The following is a 22,156-nucleotide window of genomic DNA, read 5'->3' on the forward strand; positions in this document are numbered from 1 at the left end:
ACAAGTGACTCTTTCCTTCGACTTCACAGAAACATGCAAGTTTTATCAGCTCACAGCCTCTTCCAACAGTTACAGTTCACTCGCACTTACTGTAGCCAGCCATCAAAAGCACCCTCAGTTTACCTGAAATTCAGAATGGATACAAAAAGCTACAAGGATACTTCTCAGGAAAAGGAGTCATACTGCCCATGGTATTTTACTCTGAATTATTAACATCACGCTTAAATTCATCTACTGCTTATGAGCTGCAATTTAAGTATACTACCCTTCCAGCTCACTTCCAAGTACACAATTAAGACTTTACTCTTTTTGCATAATATATAGCAGTAAAATTACAATCTACAAGAATAACAGTATTTCTCTAAGTAGATATTTAAGTAGTGTTGAAAAGATATTCATACAAAGAATGAAAGACCACTCTTCCACAATGACTAGATTCAATGACATTTACGAGTCCCTTCCAACCCACACTATCCTATGATTCTCTGAAATATCCCTAAACAAATATGCCTAAAAACCTGCAATGAGAGATTCCCTAGTACTGTCCAGTCAGTTCTGGTTCTCACTAACCTGGGTACTAAGCCTTCAGTTCTGTAAGCAGAGGTTTTATGTATTATTTCTCTGGATTGATTGGGAAGACTGTACAAGAAACAGATCTCAGCACTTTGCGCTAAATAGAAGAGAAGCTTGTAAGCTTGTTCAGCTGTGCAAGATACTACAAAATATAATGACCTTGCCCTTTTCTTTGGGACCCAATGATACACATCTTTGTAGCACGCTGTATTGATAAGGAAAAAACAACTTCAAGGAAAAAGCAACTTGACAGAAACCTAAAACTATTAATGACTGCTTACCTCCTATAGCTTCTGCAAGCCCTGAAAAATTTCAGGATATAAGGCACTAAGCTTGTTCTAAAGCAAACATTTCTGCAAGAGATAGCAGAAGCGTATTTATGTCAGTCAAAGCTAAAAATACTCTACTAGATGCAATACAGGATTCCATCCTTCTCTGAAGACGGCTCTGTAAAAAGCACGTATTTTCACTAAACTGTGGGTGTAGCCACTGACCTTTAGTTCCATATGCAGATGGAAATATTCCACGCATGTCAAAGTAATACCAGCTAATGAAACTGCAATGACATACAGGTGATACACAGCCAACAATCAAAGTGCACTTCTCAAACTTTTATTAACTGCTTAAGAGCTGTTTAACAGTCCTTAAATCATCATAACACAAGATTCAAACTTTTTAACTGACATGTTACAAAAAAAGGAACAAGGTTTAGACGAACCCTTACATAAATCTCTTTCCCAAACTAGGCCTTCACAAGATTATCTTCTCATGCAACATTCCACTTACAGCACAACAAAATACAAACTAGTTTGGTATAAAGTAGTTTAATCCCATGACTCAAATTCTCTTGCAGAACACTCCATCTTTACTTCTCCTGCGTTCATGTTGCCTCTGCCTCTGTAATTCTAGGAAACACAACAGGTCCTAGTTTAGAATTATTAACACTCAATCATTTAATGGTAAGTCACCACAATACAATTTTAGCTTTCTGCATGCATCTATCTCAATGTAATCAGAACGCTGCTTTTAAATAAATAGAAAGTTTTAATCAAGTGTTGGAATAACACTTCCCACAGTTCACATCCCAACTTCTTTTCTTACCTAACACAATTCAGTTCATAAAATTGTGGGGAAAAAAAATTTCCATCTCCACTACATATCTAAGACTGACTGTCTGCATTACCTTCCCAATAAAATCCTTTTCCCCTGGAAAAAGAATAAAGCTCAGTGATCTCTAAGACTGCCTCAAAATGAACAGGTAAGATCCTCCAAAGACTCCTCTTTCAAATTCATCATTTGATTATCAAACAGCCTTTCCATAAAAAACTGGGCTGACTAAAAATGCAGAGTTTCTGTCAGACTGACATGAGAAGGTGTCATAAGAACTAGAACCTCGTGATCTCCAACTCAAAAGAGTTGGTGCACTATATGTATGTAATATTAAGGGCAGTATTCCCAATGCAAGCAGACAGATTTCACCTGAAAATCTACTCTATTCTGGACAGAGTCACGGTCAGATTTGGTAACTCAGAGGTTGTAAAGGACATGGACAGACTTGGACCTAGAAATGATGGATTTCATGAAATGCTGGGAGACACTACACAAAGGCTGGAGATGTGCATTTGGAAGCAATCTAGTGAGATCCACCTTTGAAACCAATCTAATAAAAAAGCAAAAATAAAGCGTCCTTGAACTGGAATATAAAAGAAAGATCCACTGAGTCAAAACTTACTCTGCAAGAAAAGGTTCAGGCAAACATACACAACAGCTATAATGTGAGGATGCAAGTGTGAGAAGGAAGCAAGGTTTGTGTAACTGAGATCTCATGAAAACCCCCCAAAAAAATGATTCAGATCTAATAAGGGAACTAGCCAGCCAGGTAGAAACACCCAAACCACCCAATGCTTTCAGTAATTATGGTATGGGAAAAGATAAATAATGAAAGGAAAGTCAGAGCTTGAACTGAAACTTCCAGACACTGTGTAAGCAGTCAGAGCAATTATTTCTACTATGGTCTCAAAGAAAGTACATTTATAACATTTGAAAGCAACTGAGATATGATAAAGTTGTTATGGAATCAAGACATGAAGGAAGGAAATGCTTTCAAATAGGAGTACGCACAGAATTTAAATCCTAAAATTAGCAACACTAAGAGACTAGAAGGCTTCTCCCTATCACAGACATTAAGAATAATTTTGACACAGACCAGATTGGGGCATTTATCCAGCTATAATTAGCTGAAGTTTTCAGTCAAATGAGTTATTTGAATGGGTGATTCATAACAAGCAGTAACGGTATAATCAGCAACTATTTGCTCCCATCCTACATGTGCAGTAGAGAAATTTCTGAGCTACAGCTTTTGTGTATGCTTGCATGAATGTTTTCTTCCAGAGTAATCCTGATTTTATAGATCAAGAGTAAGGCAGCTAAGTAAGAGGCCACACTGTAAGAGTCCAAGTCAAGCAACTTGTCTGAAATTAGTTCCAGTAATACTGAATTCTTTTAAGATACACAACTAAGAAAAGTTACAATTACACTCAAAACAGTTTCAGTGGCATTACTCTGGATATATACCAATGAAGACAGTTTTAAACTCAGATGAAGTTCTAATAGTCAAGACTTTTTAATTTCCAGACCTACCTTTTGGGTATTAACTGGGAGTCGTCCCCCTTTAGCCTCAAAAGCAACTTCTGTCAACCAAAAAGGAACTTCCTGCTGAGCCTATACAATTAGGAAAATCAATTCAGAGACTGACTGCTTTACCAATTCAGATTAAGAGTTCTGTAACTGTACCAAAGATGTAACAGGTGCTCAGTACATTCAAGTGAAATCTAAAAGAACAGAAAAAGTTAAGCACTAAGATTTGAAACTTACATCTGAAAGCACTTTAACTAGAGGTTGTGCAAGATGACCATCTGAATTGTTATCAAAGAAGCCAATTGCTTTCCCTATATTTCCGCAACGACCAGTTCGCCCAATTCGGTGTACATACTCCTCAATGGTGGAAGGAAGATCAAAATTAATAACATGCTGAACGCTTTCAATGTCCAGACCTCTTGCTGCCACTGAGGTTGCCACAAGAACCGGACATTTTCCAGAGCGAAAATCCTGAAGAGCTATTTCTCTCTCTCTCTGTTCTCTATCTCTACAAAGAAAGCAAGGGTTAGAATGGATGTCTCCAAAAACCTACAGCATTATTTAAAATACAATTTAAATGCCATGTTTCATGGACAGAAGCTCTTGGGGGGGACAAAAACAAAACCAGACCTAAACAACTCACAGGCTGCCAGTTTAGGTTTTCTGAATTTTTAACTAAGGAGAAGCAAGACCAAGGAACTGTTTTAATTTAGGTCTCTAGAGAAATTGAGGGTATTTAAAAGAACTGGAGTTAATTACGCATCAAACTCACTGCCTAAGAAAATCCACTTGCTTAATTGATTACAAGTGCTTTTCCTACAGCTCTGTAGCAGGAAGCCAGTACAGCAAAGACAAAGTCTACCTAGACTCCTGCATAGGCCATTTTTCAAATATACTAAAAAGTGTGGCCAGTCAACAGTACAGAACTTGTCTTTTTGTTTATCATCATGACAAGAAAACTAGATTTGCTGTGGCATTTGCCTGTTTAAAGAATATTTACAGATTATCCAGTACTTAACTACTGGGTCAGAACTTCACTCATGTTCTTTATTGTTCAAATACAAAAGTAAATTAGAAAGCTAAACAGTGCTCTTTAGGATCTCAACATGAGATATATAGTGAAGCCTGGTACGACCACTACTCCAGTGAAGAGTAACCGTCCTAACTCCAACTCAAAAAGGTAAAGCGAATCAGAAACCAGTAACATTCATTACAGTTTAACAGCTTCCATTGAACTAGTTATTCTCTATGTAAGTATACTTCAACTCACAGTACAATAATTCAACAGAAATGTATTAAGACCCTCCTCCCACACAAGGGAGTTGTAGGTTAGCAATAAAGACTCGCCAGGAATGGAAGGCCAGATCTTCCCCAAAGCTGTGTGGCTTTCACACACCTATAAATCCAACAGCCACGGGATACACACAAACATCCTGCATCTGCATGCTAAGAAAATTTTAGCCGTTCTTCAACCTTGATATTATGATGTCTGTCAGAACACATGGCAAGCTAAACTACACAGATACAGCCAAACATTTGAGTTCTCAGGAAAAGCTTCTTTTAAAAGACACAGTTATTAGGTGACTTTCATTTTAAAAATACTTACCCATGGATACTAGTGGCTGGTATGTTTTCTTGACAAAGAAAGCATGCAATGAAGTCTGCTTTTTTCTTTGTGTCCACAAAGACCAGGGTTCGTTCATTACCTATGGTGAACAGAAGTTTAAAGCCACTGCAGTTTGAAACATGATGCACTTTCACCACTTACAGCTGCACTTACCTACAGATATCAACACTTAATACAGGCAGACATTTTGAGTAAAGTCTTCAAAGTATGACTGTAATGAATACCCTATTCTGAGCTAATTAAATCCAATCTATCAATTTCTAGATCAATATGGAAACTGAGTGAAGACACACACATTCTGTTTACTCCAATAAAAGGAGGAAACAAACATTGTTCCCTGAGACAAGCAGGCATTCCCTTTCTACAGAATGTGGCTAAAGGCAGCATATTATCCTGAGCACTGAACAGCAAGATTCCACAGAATTTTTTAATTCCCAACGCACGTTCAGTCTTCAGCACTAAAACTTAAGACATACAGAATAAAAATGGAAAAATTCCAGACACTAAAAAAATACAGGCCCAAACATTCACACAGTAATTTTAATACACCTATAATCTTGAGGTAATACCCCCAGATGCTGAAGTATTGTAACTGACCATATAAAGTAGAAAACCATCTAGGAAGGTTGTCTGCTAGTACTAGAGATGAGTCACTGGCATTTACTGGGCATTAGACTAAATTCAATGACATTTACAAGTCCCTTCCAACCCAAACTATCCTGTGATTCTATGAAATATCCCTAAAGAAATATGCCTAAAAACCTGCAATTCTCCAAGTTCTGCTTCAAGCTTCGTCAACAGTCTTGTAAAGTATGTGACAGACAATAAAATCATAGAACCTTTGAAACCTTTTAAACACAAGTTTAAAACCAAGCAATTTTGACTTCCCTGGTAAACAACTGGCATTAAGGAAAGTTACCTATGCTGTGTAGAACTTCTAGCAGTTTAGTCCTCTTGAAATACTGAGGAACTTGAAGAATACTTTGCTGAACATCACTGCATGCTCCACCCACACGTCCGACAACAACAAATAAAAAATCAGTTTTCAAAAATTCACCAGCTAGCCTGAAAAAGAGACAAAATTGAGCAACGTGAAACATACTACGCAATTATTTTTGCTTTAAAATCACATGTTTTCATTTATGTTTAAGCAACACTTACAACAAATAATTTTATCCTCCATCTTGTGAGGAACAGTACAAGTAGTCTTATGTACATTTTTTAAAAAGCCAGGAGAGTCTGCATTGTTTCGGTCCAGAACACAAACCACATCCTGGGCTGCATGATACATGACCAGCAGGTTAAGGGACTCTACCTCTGCTTTTTTAAGATCCCAGCTGGAGTACTGCATCCAGCTGTGACTTCTTCAACACAAGACAGACATGCCAGAGAGGATGCACAGAGGCCACAATGATGATCAGAGGGCTGGAGTCCCTCTCCTCTGAAGACAAGCTAAGAGTTGAGGAGTGGGGGCCATTCAGCCTGGAATGACCTTATTGCAGCCTTCCAGTACCTAAAGGGGGTTTATCAAAAAGAGGGAGAAACCTTTTACACAGGCTGATAGGACAGGACAGGTACAGGCTGGACAGACAATGGATCAAGATTAGACCTGGAGGGAAAGACTTGGGGGTGGCTGGTGGATGAGAGGCTGAACATGACCCAGCAAGGTGCACTTGCAGCCCAGAAAGCCAACTGCACCTTGGGCTGCACCAAAAGCAATGTGGCCAGCAGGGCAAGGGAGGGGATTATGGCCCTCTACTCTGATACTGTGAGACTCCACCTTTGTTCAGCTCTGGGGTCTCCAGTATAAGAAAGATGTGGACCTCCTGGAATGAGTTCATGGAGGCCACTAACCTGGTAACAGGGCTGAAGGACCTCTCCTAGGAAGACAGGCTGACAAGAGGTGGGGTTGTTCAGCCTGGGGACAGGAAGGTTTCAGGGAGATCTTGGAGTAGCCTTCCAGGGTGAGCAGCTGTACAGTACTTAGCTGCCAGCTGGGATTAAACCACAGCCTTTTAGTAGGAGATAAAACCCTCACACACTAAACTGAAGTTCTCCAGTCAACTAGAAAAATGCATGGTTCTCTCAACTCACATGTACAGAAAGAGATACAACTATCAGATCAAAGGTCTATATAATAGCAGAAACAAATGCAGGTATAAAACCAAGCACTATGTTAAAATTAGATCTGATTATATTCACTGAACAGAAATGCAGGACTATCTGAACCCAAGAGGACCAAAGAAAGCACCTTGTCCAATACTACCAAAATAATATACTGTTTAAAGCCCTCCCGGTAGCAGAGTATGGGAAATCATTAGCTTTCCTGACTTCAGCACCAGAAAAGCATTAAATCCAGTAATGAAAAGACTCCAGAAAAGAGAGTTTTCACACTCTAAAATGCAAAAACTACCTTTAGGCATTTCAGTTTCAAAAGGTTACAAGAACAGGGGCAAGAAAAAACAGCCTCAAAGTTGCACCAGGGGAGGCTTAGACTGGCTGTTAGGAAAAAAAATCTTCACTGAAAGAGATGTCAAGCATTGGACCAGGCTGGCCTGGAAAGCAGTGGAATCACCACCACAGAAGGTACTTAAAAGATGTGCAGATGTGGCACCTGGGAGCACTGGTTTAGTGGTTGACTTGCTGGCTCTGGGTTAATGGTTAGACTTAATCAGCTTAAGGATCTTTTCCAACCTAAATGCTCCTATGATTCTAATGTTATTATGCAGTTCCAAACCATGATGTAAGCACTCAGGTTTCTGAAGTCTTCCACCAGCACTTGTAAATCCTGCAGGACTGACAGTAGAAAGGTACATCTTTTTTCATTAAACAGCAGCAGACCATAAATGTCTTTCACAGTTCAAGGAATCTCCTCCTTTCAGATGCTGGTAGTTAGACTACTCTTGATTCATCCCAACAAATGCAACAAAAGGACATAACAAAAGCCTGGGCAAAATCACAATGATAAAAACAGACCTAGAGACCACGGGACCCAGATTCTTCTTTCAAACCCAAAACCTCAGCAAATCAGAGCACTCTGTGTATCTTACAGGGAGATACACATGCCTGGTCTCTTCCCAGGATACATTGAAAAGTGAGACCACATTCCTGCAGAAACAAGTAAACACATGGAATGAACACAAACTATACTTGTGTACAGTATCATTTGAATTCTTGATTCCCAGCTGAGCAAGCAATATCATCATTAGTTCACTACAAGATTATTTTTCCATACAAAGAACCTATGAAAAAAGTCTTGACAAGGAAGCAAAGCCACAACAGGCAAGTCCTGCTTTAAGAAAGGTGATACATTTCCACATCAGTAGTCAGCACTACTTGACTAACAGAAGAAAACAGCCCACTCCCCTCTTTCATTCAGGAGAGTCAACTACAGAAAAGTATTTTCTCCCTGCCTCAAAAAAGATCTTTCAGACTTTTTGAAGATGGAAGTAAGTTGTCAGGATTTGACTCACGGAAGTACCAACACACTTTGTAATCTCTGCAAGAGTCACCAAAATTATTTGTACTGCTCCAACTGAAGTTTAGACTCTTCTGATTTGACAATGAGTATTCAGATGCTGGTGTCTTGAAAAGCAGAAGAAATACTAAATAGTTTCCATCCGCATGCAGGGAATTAGTTGTTTTGTTCTGTTACTCAGCAACCATACTACCATCTGTTGAAGACTGCTCCCTTAAGAAAGAAGACTTTAAAGGTAATAAGTAGTAAATACGTAAGATGTATTGTAAACCCACATCTGGACACTTTAAAACTACTGAAAATAAATACCAATTATCTACATAAGTAAGAACTGTGTATCAAACACTGGTAAGTTGAGCAATAATTGGTATGTCTCATTAGCCAAAGACAGTGCCATCAGTGCTGGTGAAATGGCAGCATCACTGGTTTTCAGCTTGCACAGATGTGATGGGGGAGGAACAAGAAACCAAAAAGAGGAACATGAGGACTTCTGCAGAAGTGGAATTTAAAAGCCTTCAGACCACTTTCTAAATTACTTTGGAGTTCTCACCTAAATTAAGCAGTTAATGTTTTAGAGTCCCTGCTTCAGTCAAGCAAGGAATGTTAATATCATAGCTTTCAGTATCTTCAAGTAAGATTATAAGCTTTTAAAAATTAGGAGTGTTCTTAACTCCCCAGATATTTAGTTCTATACAAGTACATCTTCAGATATATTTCTATTTTTATTCTACTCACCTCTGAACTTCTTCAGGAAAAGTAGCACTGAACATTAGGGTTTGGCGTTTTTCTTTTTGTGGCATGTCTGGGAAAGATACCAGCTTCTTCATATCTGCGCCAAAACCCATATCAAGCATGCGGTCTGCTTCATCTAGCACCAAGTATTTCACATTATGCAAGCCAATCTGCAAGTATTTCAGTCAAAGAAAAACACTACTGGTTCACTGACAGTATACACTTTAAAAATATCCTAATTGCCAAAATCCATCTTTTACTTATTTCTTTCAAGTTAATAAAAAATGGAAGTATTATGATTTGTTCACACCTCCACCTCTACTCAACCTTTTAATCTGCACTAATTCTAGCAGTAGGCACACACCACAGTGCTTCAGAACTTGGTTCAGCAATGTAAACACAGAGCCTAGAGATCAACTATAATTCAGCCCACCTATTTTGGAATTATGCCTTGAGTTTTAGAAAGGTTCTCTCATGTAACCCTTAAACATTCTCAAAAAAAATTTTTTTTCTGAAAAACAATTATGTTAGAAAGCATTATTAAGACTATCACAACTTCACTGTTGCTGACCAAGACTATCCCTTTTAGTGAAAGCCTGACAACTGCAGAAAACTAATCTCCGGTTTACCACCAAGAAGCGCTTTTCCAAACCTCGTTTGTTCAGTGAACATCACTGAGTCACCACTGTAACACGCAGCAATTTCAATATGAATTTACAATGACTGGGAAAATAAAAATTCAAATAAAGTATTATATAACCTGGACTTTTTGTATTTTGAATCACTATGAAAATATAGTTCCAGATAGACAAAAAACCATTGTAGCAAAACAAACAGGACATCAAGTGAACATATACCATGGAATATGCCACAAGAACTAAGAGAAGCTGTTCCAAGTATTTAAGCTATAAAATTTTATTGCCATGACCACTGCAGCCACTTTGATTTAGACTGATATTTTCCAGCTGACTCTGAAAGGAACAGAAGGGATCTAGACTCAGGCTACTCCTTCAAAAACCATCACGGGAATTTAGATAGAAGAAAACCTCACTTGTATTTCAGTGCCTGTACAAAGGCAGCATACTGATAGATCCACTGAACACCAATCTCTGTTTCTAGTGATTTTAAAGAATGAAAGATGGTACTTTATCTTTTAGGTAAAAGTATTTAGGGAATTTAGATGAAGTGTTAAGATCTTACCGTTCCTCTTCCAATGATGTCTAGAAGCCTTCCTGGAGTGGCACAAAGTATATTACAGCCTAGCTTTATCTGACGAATCGAATAGCCTGTTTGTGTACCTCCATAGATCACAACAGGCCTTATACAAGTTCTATTATGTAGAAGAAAATTTGGATTAATTGTGTAAGTATGCAAACAGTATTGTTTCATGAAAATTCAAAAAAAAAGTAAGAGCTAAAGAGTGGTTTAACTCCTTCAGCATACAGCTTGGTCCAAAAAGAGCACTCAAAACCAGAAACTCACTCAAAGTAAGCTTAAAGTTCACCCTCACACTATGTAACAGAGGCTGCCCAAGTGGCTTGCTAGGAACAAACACTTGATTTCACCTGCATTCTCCCCTCTCCCTTCAACTGAGACCTACTAACAGTAGCAGCCAAAATGGTATAAAGACTTTGTCCCTTTTTATACAGCATACTCAGAAAAACCAGAACCACCACCACATACGCCTCTAGAGCTTCAGAAGTAAACTTTGCAGACCTTAAAAGGGCAAAACAAAAAAACACACGTATGGAATCTTTGTAAAGCAGCTAATCACACTGGCCATACAGTGTGTGACTCAAGGATTAGAGAGCAAATCCATTCAAAGACTATACTACTCACTGCTCTTCCCAGCAGGCTTTTTGGTTAGATCTACCAAGTAGAGCTGTATCAGATACTCTTCTGCAGAAAACCCCTTCTCTAAGCAAGAACCACCATATGCAGCACTAAAGCATGTTTACAAACTCATCTTTATAACCTTCTGCTAAGATTTTAACATGCATGCTAGGAGTATTTTCACACCCAAATTCAAAAGGTCTTTTCCTGAAGATACTAATTCAGCTTCATATGCAACAATGGTGATCAGATAAGCCTGGTAAATTTTTACCAATGTTAATCAAAACTTTTCAGAAAGCTTTAGTCAAGAATAGAAATTCCCTCTGGAATCCTACAATTTCAATATTTACCCACTATCAATATATATATTTCATATTCCTATTTGCTAATTAAAGAGCCTAAGATCATAAATCTGAACAGATCAATAAGCATGCTATTCTTTAGACACTACATATTCACATCTTGACACTAACTCGTTCTCATTTTTACTGCAGGCCAGCTGTAGCAGAAAGTTCTGGACTGAAACGTTATTTTATGGCAAAATCATCTGTATCTAGTTTAAAATAGCATAATGAACAGAATCAGCTACAAAGTTATAACAGATTTAGAGATTAAGAAGCTGTTCTTAATAACATCCTTAGTTACTGATCATTCAATAACATGATCACTCCTCCTGAGGACAGCCAGCCTCCAAGTGTAAGCTGCTTGAACAAAAGCAAGTACAATTTATCCCACCAGATTTTGCAGCGATGATGTTCTGCATTCCACCTCCAAACAGTAACAAACTGTTACATACAATAGATTTAGTTCTCTTCTGTACAGTGGTAAAACCTATTACTTAATAGTGAAAACATTAATGACAAATCTAGTACAAATGTACTTTCCCACAATATTCAAGGACTTAAAAACAAGTTTAAACCTTTTGTTCTGTTTTGAAAGCTCAAAGAGTTTCTTTGAGCTGTGATGTGTCTGTCCAAGACCAGAAACACAGGGAAGCAAGAGTCATTAGAAACCATCACTGAAAGTTAACTAAAACCCGTTAACATCCACCTCCATTTTGCAAAGATGAAAGTAAAGCAAGTATAAATTGCAAAAGGCAAGCTAGTAGTTTCTTCATATTGAATACAACTAGTGCAGGTAGCTCAGTGTGCAGCAGTGCAAGCTACAGACTGACCTCCCTCTGAGTGGCAGGAAATGGCTGGAGCCCAGGCAAAAGATCATGAACTGGAGCTGACCCTTTGCTTAAAGGGCACAGGGACCTGCATCACTAGGTGACCTAACACTCAGACTCCGCAGGAGCAAATAACTCAGTAAAAAGACCTCAGAATATTAGGTACATAAACTGTGACCATATAAAAGCCCAGTGATTCTGTTGTTCAGGGGTCCCTTCAGGAGACATCCTGCTCGAGCTGTTACACATTGCTGCACAACAATGAAATTACTTGAAGGAAACGGAGGTCTGAGATTCTGCTATGGCAAACCTGGGGTCGAGTCAGTGAGGAAGCCTCATCTGACTCTCTGAGCGGTGTGCGTAAAAAGTCAAGTAGGGCAGCCAGCAGCTCACTAGAGCCACCTGCTGCAAAGGGACTTCAGTCCCAGCAGTTGAAGTCCCTCCTGGCGGCGTCAGAATGACTGCTAGAGTGGCTCCCGGATGGTCAGACAGGACAATGCGCTTAACACTACTTCTAAGAAATTTAAGAAATTTTCTCATCAGTGACAAGCTGAATACTTATCTCCTCTTCAAGCTGGAGTAAGCCTTCCATTCAGGCACTCATCCACCCCAGTATCAGGAAGATTAGGCACTTAAAACCCTAGTCATATAGTAAGAAACTTGCTAGCCAGTATTATAATGTGAACTCATTACAATCTAAATTCAAATGTTTGTAATTTGATTGGCACAAAAATATTTGCAAGTACTTATGAAAAAAACAAAGCACTGCTGATTCAAGCAAAGTAATAATCAATACCAGGCAACAGTGCAAAAACTTACCCATACACAAATTTTCTTGCTTCTAGGAAGATCTGATTTATCAGTTCTCTAGTTGGGGCAGTAATAATACATTCCGGTTCTTGCTGCTCTTTAAAGCTACTGGCAGTTACACCATCCCTCATCATTTGGGCCACAACTGGTACAAGAAAGGCTGCCTGGGGGAAAAAAAAAAACCACAGTAGTATTTGTGCTGTTTAAGTCTTAAAAGCTTTAATCAGTCCCATTAAAACCTGCATATCAATCTTAAAGCTTGAATGACAGTGCACACAATGATAAAGGAAATCAGACTGCAAAACGATTGACCTGAACCTACAAGAGAACATTTAAGCTTTTTTCTCCTTGTTAAATAGTATATAAGTATCTCTCTGGATCTTAACAGTCTAGTAACACAGGAATACAATCATGCAGTGGCTAACTTTCCATACGGTTCCATACACTGATGATATACCCTGGTAATTAAGTAAACCAAGATCAAAACCATCCTTAATGTGTACTTAAAAGCTATAGGTTATCATCAGTAGGTCTGTAAAGTAACCATGTACTAACATTCTCCAGATTACTAAAACGGCAGATCAGTTTGCAACACAGCTGCACCACACCAGCACACTTACTTCCAAGTAAGACTAGCTACCCACAAAACCACATCTGCACAGCGGTCCCAAAAGCATTCAGAGTAAGTATTTAGAGCATAGGTTTTGGATACTTCCCTTTCTGCAAAGGGAAGAAGTCTTTCAAAAGAAGTAACTAGTAAGCTACATTAAAACAAAACCAGGATTCCACACTGAACAGCAAAAAGCTACACCTCATAACCAAACATTCCCATCCACCAGCTGTCAGTGGCTAGGTTTGGGTACATTAGACGATTTAAAAAGTTGAGACAACTTTCAACTTAGTATCAATTCTCAACCCTGCTCCACGATTAAAAGTGAATCACCTAAAATCAAGTCTGGTGCAGATCAGACTTCATCAAACTAAGTATGACAAACCTGCACAACATGGTTAGAATCTGGCGTAAGTTTGAAAAAAACCTAAACACATACAAAACTCATCCACACACACAAAAGAAAAACAATCAAAAAAAAAACCCAAAAGAAAACAAAAAGGCCCCAACAAAACAGAAAACAACCCACCAAATAAAAAACAAACAAAAACCCCCAACCAAACAAAAAAAAACCCCACTAAAAAAAAAAAAAACGCAAAATCCCACACAACACAAAAATCCCTACTTTCAACTGCTGAGTCTTCTCATCAGCAGTTTCTAGGAATGCCTGCCTATACTTTCGAATCCACAGCTGTAGTTCTGAAGGATGGCCTGCTGTATCAAGACACTAGTTTACTGAAATAAAGAATAAAGCCCAAAATGTGACAACCTTATCATCATCCTTATCTGTGCCTGATACCTGCCATTGCTGTGCAAGTGAAATTATGAGACAACAAGCAGTCAGGCATCTGAAATGCCAAACAGCAAAGCATCCCCTCAAATGCTTCCAGTAACACACTTTTCAGCAGAATGAATACTGCACAAAATGCTTACAGTTTTTCCTGATCCTGTCTGGGCACATGCCATTAAATCCCGTCCTGCCAGTATAATAGGAATGCTGTACTTCTGCACTGGAGTAGGTTTAGAGTATCCAGCTTTAGCAATGTTCACAGTTAAAGTATGACAGATGTTAGTGTCTGCAAAACTCTGTAAGAAAAAAAATTAACAGTTATTACACAATCATGGAAGGTATAAGCTTAAAACCCAAAATGCTTACTGTAGGATACAGACATCTAAATACTAAAGAGTGTTAACTTCAGAGGTAGTCTCACCAGTCACTTAGATTGCCAAGGCTCCTACAAGTAAAAGCCCCAAAGGTCTCTAAAATCTGCTCATGCCATTCCAATGACATTGTTGGTAGGACAGTGAATGCTTTCAGCTGGTCTTACTAGTCTTACAAGAAAATTGCTCAGAAGCCATACACCTGGATTCAAGCACATCAACTCACACAGCAAGCTATGAAAACCCTGACACTCCGAGGTTTCATTTCACACAGGAGCTACACATGGCCTTCTCTGCTAAAACCAGCAAGGGTAGCTAAAACAACGTTCCTAGCCAGGACCAATAAGCAACACAGGTGACAAAAATCAGTTTGACTTCAGCAAGAACACCTTTCAGAAGATGGATGGGGAGAACACCTCTGCATCTTACTTCAATACAGGTACTACTAACCCCTCTACACTTCTCATTCTTTTCCCTAAAAAGAGCTTTTTTCTTTTTAAACACTGGCCACCCAGCATAGATAAAAACCAAAGTTATAGGTTAAACAATGAACTCCAGCCATGGAGAACAGGGCTAGAAATTACTTTAAAACACCTCTCTGTCCAAACAAATACTACCCTAACAGGTGTTAATTTACATTTTTCAAGATCCCCCGGTAACTGACTTCAGTAAGGTAACTATACCAGCCTACCCAGAAACTGCAGTCAATGATCTCTTTCTTCCAATATCTAAACTGGTATTCTTCTGCAATTTAATGACTTTTCTTCCTATATATCCAGTATTACTTTCTCTGGACCATTTATGCATTTTGTTAGTGTTACTGTGAATTCAAATTTTTATCTTTCAAATGGGGAGCACTTCCTTCCACCATCACACTGTCTGCAAGATGCAGTATTTTTTATTAGTATTTTCATTAGCTGCAAATATCAAACCCACTACACACCCTGGTAAATCATGCTTCACATAAACTGTGAGATTAATCAGTTCACTAACCATCAATGCTGCTGGAGGGTCCAGTCCTGACACTTCAACAACATTTTCATCATACTTGTCAAAATTCATTCCTGCCTGATAATGGGCAAAGATGGCTTGTTCATCATCAGATGGAGGAGGGGGCACGTAAGTCACCTTTGGACCTTAAGAACACAAACACTTAGAAGTTCACAAGCAATATAAAGAGAAGTTAAAATAAACTATTTTAAGTATGGAGCTATTGAAGTTAAGTTCAGTGAGATGTCATTTGGATTTCCCTCCCTTTTTCAGGAAGGCACGAAATTCCATACGTTCGTTCTATCAGAACTTAATTTTATACTACGAGACCTAAAATTTACCTACACACGAAGTCAGACTTCTAAAGCATTCATGTCTCACATTCACTCAAGGACCACACTTGCAAGAGCTACTCACAAAAATTAAATTAGGCTTCTTTATCATCCAGACAGACATACGCTCTTATGGCACAAGGACATGCATCCCATGCCAACAAATCACTCTTTCTGAAGAATTCTCTTTCAACATGAAATTCTATACAGATAGGTGCAACTGTTGCATACCAATACCCAGAACAGTTTTTAACACACTAATACACTATGTCACTAGTACACTAAGACACTAGTACACTATGGTCATGAAAAAGGAATTACTATTCTGTGTGAAGGTTGCAGCTATGTCCACTGAGCACTAGCATGTTGCCTCTATAAACACTTCAATTCCTAAAAATCATTATTTGAACTAAAAATCTAAAAAAACTGAGCTGAACTAAGTCAAATAGAGGCAAATCAACTGTTCTTCAGGTGTTAAGGATCACTTCTGAAAATGTATACACAAAATGTATATATAATCACTGGATCACAGAATGGTTTTGAGTTGGAAGGAATGTTAAAGATCATCCAACCCTCGTGCCACAGGATGGATGCCTTCCACTAGACCACATTGCTCAAAGCTCCACTGAATGTGGCGTTGAACACTTCCAGGGATGAGGTATCCACAAGCTCTCTGGTGAGCCTGTTCTAGTGTTTCACTGGAACGCACCCTCTGAGTAAAGAGCCATTTAGCCATCTTCTCTACAATGAAAAATATTTTAATGATTATCACACAAGGTGTGCTTACATGGAGATTATCAGCCATCTACCAATGGTTTAATCCCATTCCTAATTTGAATTATGGTACTTTTGTGAATAATGTATTACTATGCTCTAGGTAGGACAACATATACGTAGCCAAGTACAGCAGCATCAGTGGCAAAAGAATACAGCAGGACTATGGGTGAAAAATCCCTAGCAGACAACAAAAAAAAACCCCACCTTTAAAATAAAGCTAAATCAGGAAGAAGTGGCTTGTCAGAGCTATACATCTTACTTGTTAGCACTGACAAAGTATTTCTGCTTACAGAGTGTAGAAGAAGGGTAAAAGTCTAGATCAACTCTTAAAACTTGGCAAGTTCTTTAAGGCTTACTTTCAATTCTGGGGTTAGCACCTCTGCTTCACCATGCATTAACTGAACCAGTAGCAGCAAGACAAAAAAAATTATGTAACCAACAGCTTTGAAAATTAAATAACTAAAATTCAAACAAGTTACAAACATGTCTTTTGCACGCATACAACCAAGATACCTAACATTTGCAGAAGGTTCTTAACAGGGAGAAAAACGACAGTATTTGGCAGAATTAGGAAGGAACTGCTTAGTCATTTATCACCAATAAGGAAATTTGTATGGCTCGACCCTGCTATTAAGAAGTCTCACCTGCACCATCTGCGACTGTTCCTCTTTCTCTAGAGTCAAGAGTTCCAGACTGAGGTAAGTCCCTCTGCCCACCTTTAGTACCTGTAAGTAACAAACGTGTAGTGCATATAAGGTATAAAATCAGTATAATGAAATACTACAACTAAAGCCAGTGCTATTTACTCCAAAAAAATCTGCAGTGCAACAGTCCCAACAACAACTTCATTAACTCCAACCTATACTGTACTATACCCAGTAACACTCGTTTTTTGAAGAGATCACTCATATTCCACAATACAGCTGAAGAACAGAACTAGTAGTAGGAGTTCTCAGTTCTCAGGGAGCAAGCAAATCCAGGAAGATTTACTAAACATATGCTGTACCCATACAAACCACTCAGTGTGGGAAAAAAAGGCCCAAACCATCATACTTACCTTGTCCAAAGCCACCACAAAATCCTTTAAACCCTCTGCTTTGTGTACTAGCACCATCCACAGTGTTTCTTTCTTGAAAACCTGCAATACAGCATAGCACACAGTAAGTTTGCCCATTCCTGCATGAGCAGATCAAGTGCCTTTTATCTGGCTGACAAACAGAAGCCATTTCAAAGCTTTCACTCTTGATTGCTAGTTCTCACGGAAAGAGCAAAGCCACAAAGAATGACTGGTGTATGCTGCCATCATACAAACCAGTCAATAAAAAAAACCAAAAAACACCTTACTCTCACCTTGTCCAAAGCCAGCATGAAATCCTTTAAACCCTCTGTTTTGTGTAATAGCATCTTCTCTGTTACCTTCTTGAAAACCTGCAGTACAACATAAGACAAAATAACCTAGTTTGCTCAATTTTGTGTGTACAAATGCCATTTATCTGGCAGAAAAGCAGAAGCCACTTCATGGCTTTCACCCTTGCAGTGGTAATTCTCAGGGAGCAAGCAAATCCAGGAAGATTTACTAAACATATGCTGTACCCATACAAACTACTCAGTGTGGAAAAAAAAAGACCCAAACCATCATACTTACTCTCACCTTGTCCAAAGCCACCACGAAATCCTTTAAACCCTCTGCTTTGTGTACTAGCACCATCCACAGTGTTTCTTTCTTGAAAACCTGCAATACAGCATAGCACACGATAAGTAAGTTTGCCCATTCCTGCATGAGCAGATCAAGTGCCTTTTATCTGGCTGACAAACAGAAGCCATTTCAAAGCTTTCACTCTTGACTGCTAGTTCTCACAGAACGAGCAAAGCCACACAGAATGACTGGTGTATGCTGCCATCATACAAACCAATACAAAGTCAATACAAAAACTTACTCTCACTTTGTCCAAATCCTTTAAACCCTCTGTTTTGTGTAACAGCATCTCTTCCATTGCCTTCTTGAAAACCTGCAGTACAGCACAGCACACAGTAATTGAAGTTTGCCTAATTTTGATGTGCAGGTCAAATGTCTTATATCTGGTAATTATTCTTCTCAGTCCTTGTTTCATGACTCCACATAAAAGTTTAATATAACTAAGCGATTTGCCTAAACATATGAAAAAAATGAAGACAGGGAGTACTTTTTGCCAAGAAGTCTGACAGATAACAATACTGCTCTTCTGTACAATTTCAAGAAGTAAATCAAACATTAGGTTTTTAACTATTTGACTTTACATGCGTATATGCTAACCAAGCCACTAACTTCAAATCTTCTGTAAGGATGCAGATTGATTCAGACTTCTGGTTTGAGGGCAACTGACAGCACTTGTCCCTTCACAGTTTTCTTAACTGGTACTGTAGAATAAGGTGGCAATGCCAGTTGCTGCCTGCTATGAAACAAGGACTTGAAAATATGTCTTTCAGATCTATCAAATTCTATTTTTTTTTTTTACTCAGAACTGCTTATTCAGTTGGCGGAGACAAGTATGTAGTGTATTTTTGCTTCTAATCCCTTTCCTTAGTCACTCTCCTGATGGGAAGAGAAAAGAAATAAACAGTCATATGCATAAACAAGGTATTCCACATTTTAGACTGTTAAGTTTTAGGTGTTGTCTAAGATCCAAACAACCAGCTTAGGTGATGATTTACTCTTTAGTCCTTATTCTTCAGCTGAACATCTGCTCTATCATATTGTAACGACAAAGAGCACCATCTGGTACAGGACACCATGAAGTTCTCCTAGCACAGCATCTGTGGCTTCTTCTCCACCAATGCTTGGTGTCTATTACCAGTATGTCAGTCAGTTTGGCTTTTCCACATCAGTTCCAAAGAGATACAAAAATTACATCTTAAAGGCCCACACGCAAATGACAGTATCCTAAGTACCTATAAATACAATCGATCTTAAATACAGCTTGTGAGTTACTTGACAATTGCTGCTGGAGAGTCTACAGTAAAACTGCTTGTCATCAGTGTCCTCCATCAAACAAATCTAGCATTCCCCCATCATAATGCAGTTCGACCCAAAGGATGCAGAAATGATATAGAATTTTTTCAAAGAATAAACTGTGCTGTGTTTGACTGGGATAGAGTCAATTTCCTTCATAGCAGCTGGCACGGGGCTGTACTTTGGACTTGCCAGAAAGTGTTGATAATACAAGGATGTTTTCAGTTAGTGCTGAGCAGTGCTCACACTGAGTTGGGGCCTTTTCCATGCCTCACCCCACCTCACCAGCAAAGGGAAAGAGGGAGCACAAGATGGGATGGGACAGAGCCAGGAAAGCTGATCCCATCCCATGTGGTATCAAGCTCAATATATAAAGCCAGGGAAAGACAGAGGAAGAGGAGGACATTCAGAATGATGGTCATGCACGACAGAGCTCTACTTTCATGGAGTTGAACCTGCCTGCTGATTGAAATTGGTGAACAGCAAAATTTAATGTATCATAATCAACTAGCCATTAGAATGAAAACCACTACTGGAAGTTACCTGTGGCTGCAAAATTTCTTCCTCTACCAAAACTACTCACTGGTTGACACTGTGTGTTCACAAATTCATCAGTACCTATAATAAAAAAAAAAAAGAACTAAGTTAAAATTCAAAGCAATCTTTGACGCATTAGAAGTTGTACATTACTACATAACTGTAGTAAATAAAGAAGGGTTGACAGTCAAACGGAAAGCCTACTCATAATGCTCTCTATATAATTTGATGCTGCTATTCCATGGAGGTCACATGAAAATAGCACAATAACATTGTCTTTTCCTTTAATCTTGTACAATGCCCAAGGGATCAACTCTTCCAAACATCAGTAAAGTCAAAAGTGCCTTTCACATACCAGATGAATCTACACCTGGACTGAAAACAGATGAGGGGTCATTTGGTGTCTCAAGTAAGCTAACCTGCAGAAAGAAAAAAGGCACAACATCATGATGACTTCAGGCCTAGCAAAATAAGTAAATACAAACACAGCTACTAAGTCACGCGCTTGAAAGAAGTTGCCTTCTGCACCTTCTGAAATTAAAACTCTCACATCCTTCTGCTTACTCCAGTTTATTGAATTTCAGTATACTAAGTGGCATACTGTTTGCACCTGAATGTTACCAAAAATCATATTATACACAGACAACATATCAAGCCCACTTAAGCATAAAGAGGCACTAGTATCTTAACAAAACAGCAGCAAGCGAATTGCTAGTGCAGAGAAAAACTCCTCAGTAACAGTGAACTCCTACGGCTGCCTACCATACTTGCAAAAATCACTGAACAGGGGACACCACTAACCAACAGCAATACAGGTTGCAGGAACATGGGCTCGAGAAAGGAAAGGGAAAAGAAGCAAACATCGCCATAGTTGCCCCCCATACCCACTCCTACCTTCCCAAGGGATAGCAATAACGCCTCGTCCCCTATCTCCGCATTCCAGTCTTCTTCAAACATGCTGCGCCCTGCCAGACCTGCTTGCAGGAAACAGAACACATCAGCGCCCGTCCCCCGCCAGGCTCCGGAGGGTCCCGCAAACGAAAAGAAAATGGCGCCCCGCACCGAGACTCGCCAACACGGCGCCGCCAACGCCTGCAGGCGGGGATGCGCGTGCCCGGCCCGGGCGCTGCGCTGGTGGGGATGGACGAGGCGGGGGTGCTCCCGTTGAAAAGCATCCCGCTTCCCGCAGGACAGCGCCCAACCCCTCTCCTACCTCCTTCCCACGGTCCACGACACTGCGCACCAAAAGAAGATGGCGGCTGCGCCTACACCCCTCAAAGCGGCCACACGTGCAGCTGCCGGCCATTCGTCACGTGTCGCGCCCGGCAGCCAATGGGCGCGCGGCCCGCCCGGGCTCCGCGGGCGCGCCCCGGCGCCTCACGTGCGGCCGCTGGGGCGGGAATGGCGCTGCCGGCGCCTGGCGGGGCAGGAGCCGCCGAGCCGCAGCTGGCACAGCGAACGTTTTACTACGGACACCTTTGTCAAGCATTAGTGTAATAGTAATGGGACATGTGCTTTTGCTGGAATTAAAAAAAAGAAGAAAAAAAAAGGTTAAATTGTGTTAGGCAGGTTACATGTTTAAAAAACAAAACGAAACAGATTTAACCTCCCCGGACAGCTCAAACTTAGGAATGACTCTTTGCCGCTGGTTTTTGTTTTACCAGACTTGTCAGAGATAAGAAAGATAGCTGAATTCCTGGCTCAGGACGTGATGCTGGAGAGGAGGAGAACACGGGTTCCACTTCTATCAGTTCAATGCATCTACTAAAATTAGTAACAAGTAGTCTGGCACTCCAGCTTGGGTCTCCAAGCTACCAGTGCAGTGTGTGTCTTCTCTGTACCTCTCTTCATGCTGTGAGATAACACAGCAATGCTTATTCATAAAAACATTAAGGAATG

The 22,156-nt window shown here is 39.6% G+C and overlaps 1 protein-coding gene across 2 annotated transcripts; it reads right to left on the reverse strand.

Annotated features, from left to right (window-relative positions):
- Positions 1 to 1,163: 1,163 nt before the first annotated feature.
- Positions 1,164 to 21,583, reverse strand: DDX4 (DEAD-box helicase 4). Of its 2 annotated transcripts, none has more exons than XM_048291915.1 (18): positions 21,152 to 21,583; positions 20,613 to 20,676; positions 20,264 to 20,338; positions 18,669 to 18,740; positions 18,377 to 18,463; positions 18,082 to 18,159; positions 17,789 to 17,869; positions 17,376 to 17,456; positions 15,626 to 15,768; positions 14,405 to 14,557; positions 12,871 to 13,025; positions 10,248 to 10,377; positions 9,051 to 9,217; positions 5,757 to 5,902; positions 4,817 to 4,916; positions 3,448 to 3,718; positions 3,214 to 3,294; positions 1,164 to 1,478 (listed from the first exon to the last, which is right to left on the reverse strand). In XM_048291915.1, exons 1-18 carry the CDS (start codon positions 21,212 to 21,214, stop codon positions 1,398 to 1,400), a joined length of 2,028 nt encoding a protein of 675 aa, XP_048147872.1. In that variant the 5' UTR covers positions 21,215 to 21,583; the 3' UTR covers positions 1,164 to 1,397. The 2 variants fall into 2 exon arrangements, with proteins under 2 accessions (XP_048147872.1, XP_048147873.1); XM_048291916.1 differs by having other exon boundaries at positions 18,383 to 18,463; positions 21,152 to 21,582.
- Between the last annotated feature and the right edge of the window lie 573 nt (positions 21,584 to 22,156).

Source organism: Corvus hawaiiensis, chromosome Z, assembly GCF_020740725.1.
Source record: "Corvus hawaiiensis isolate bCorHaw1 chromosome Z, bCorHaw1.pri.cur, whole genome shotgun sequence".
Classification (NCBI taxonomy): Eukaryota; Metazoa; Chordata; class Aves; order Passeriformes; family Corvidae; genus Corvus; species Corvus hawaiiensis.

Bases quoted from the DNA above. Each gene is read 5' to 3' on its own strand.
- DDX4 (XM_048291915.1), bottom strand. From the start codon at position 21,214: ATGTTTGAAGAAGACTGGAATGCGGAGATAGGGGACGAGGCGTTATTG. The intron at 14,558-15,625 runs GTTAGTGAACTG...TTTTTCTTACAG, and splicing joins ACCCTCCAGCAGCATTGATG to AGTTTTGCAGACACTAACAT. The intron at 3,295-3,447 runs GTAAGTTTCAAA...CTAATTGTATAG, and splicing joins TAGTTAAAGTGCTTTCAGAT to GCTCAGCAGGAAGTTCCTTT.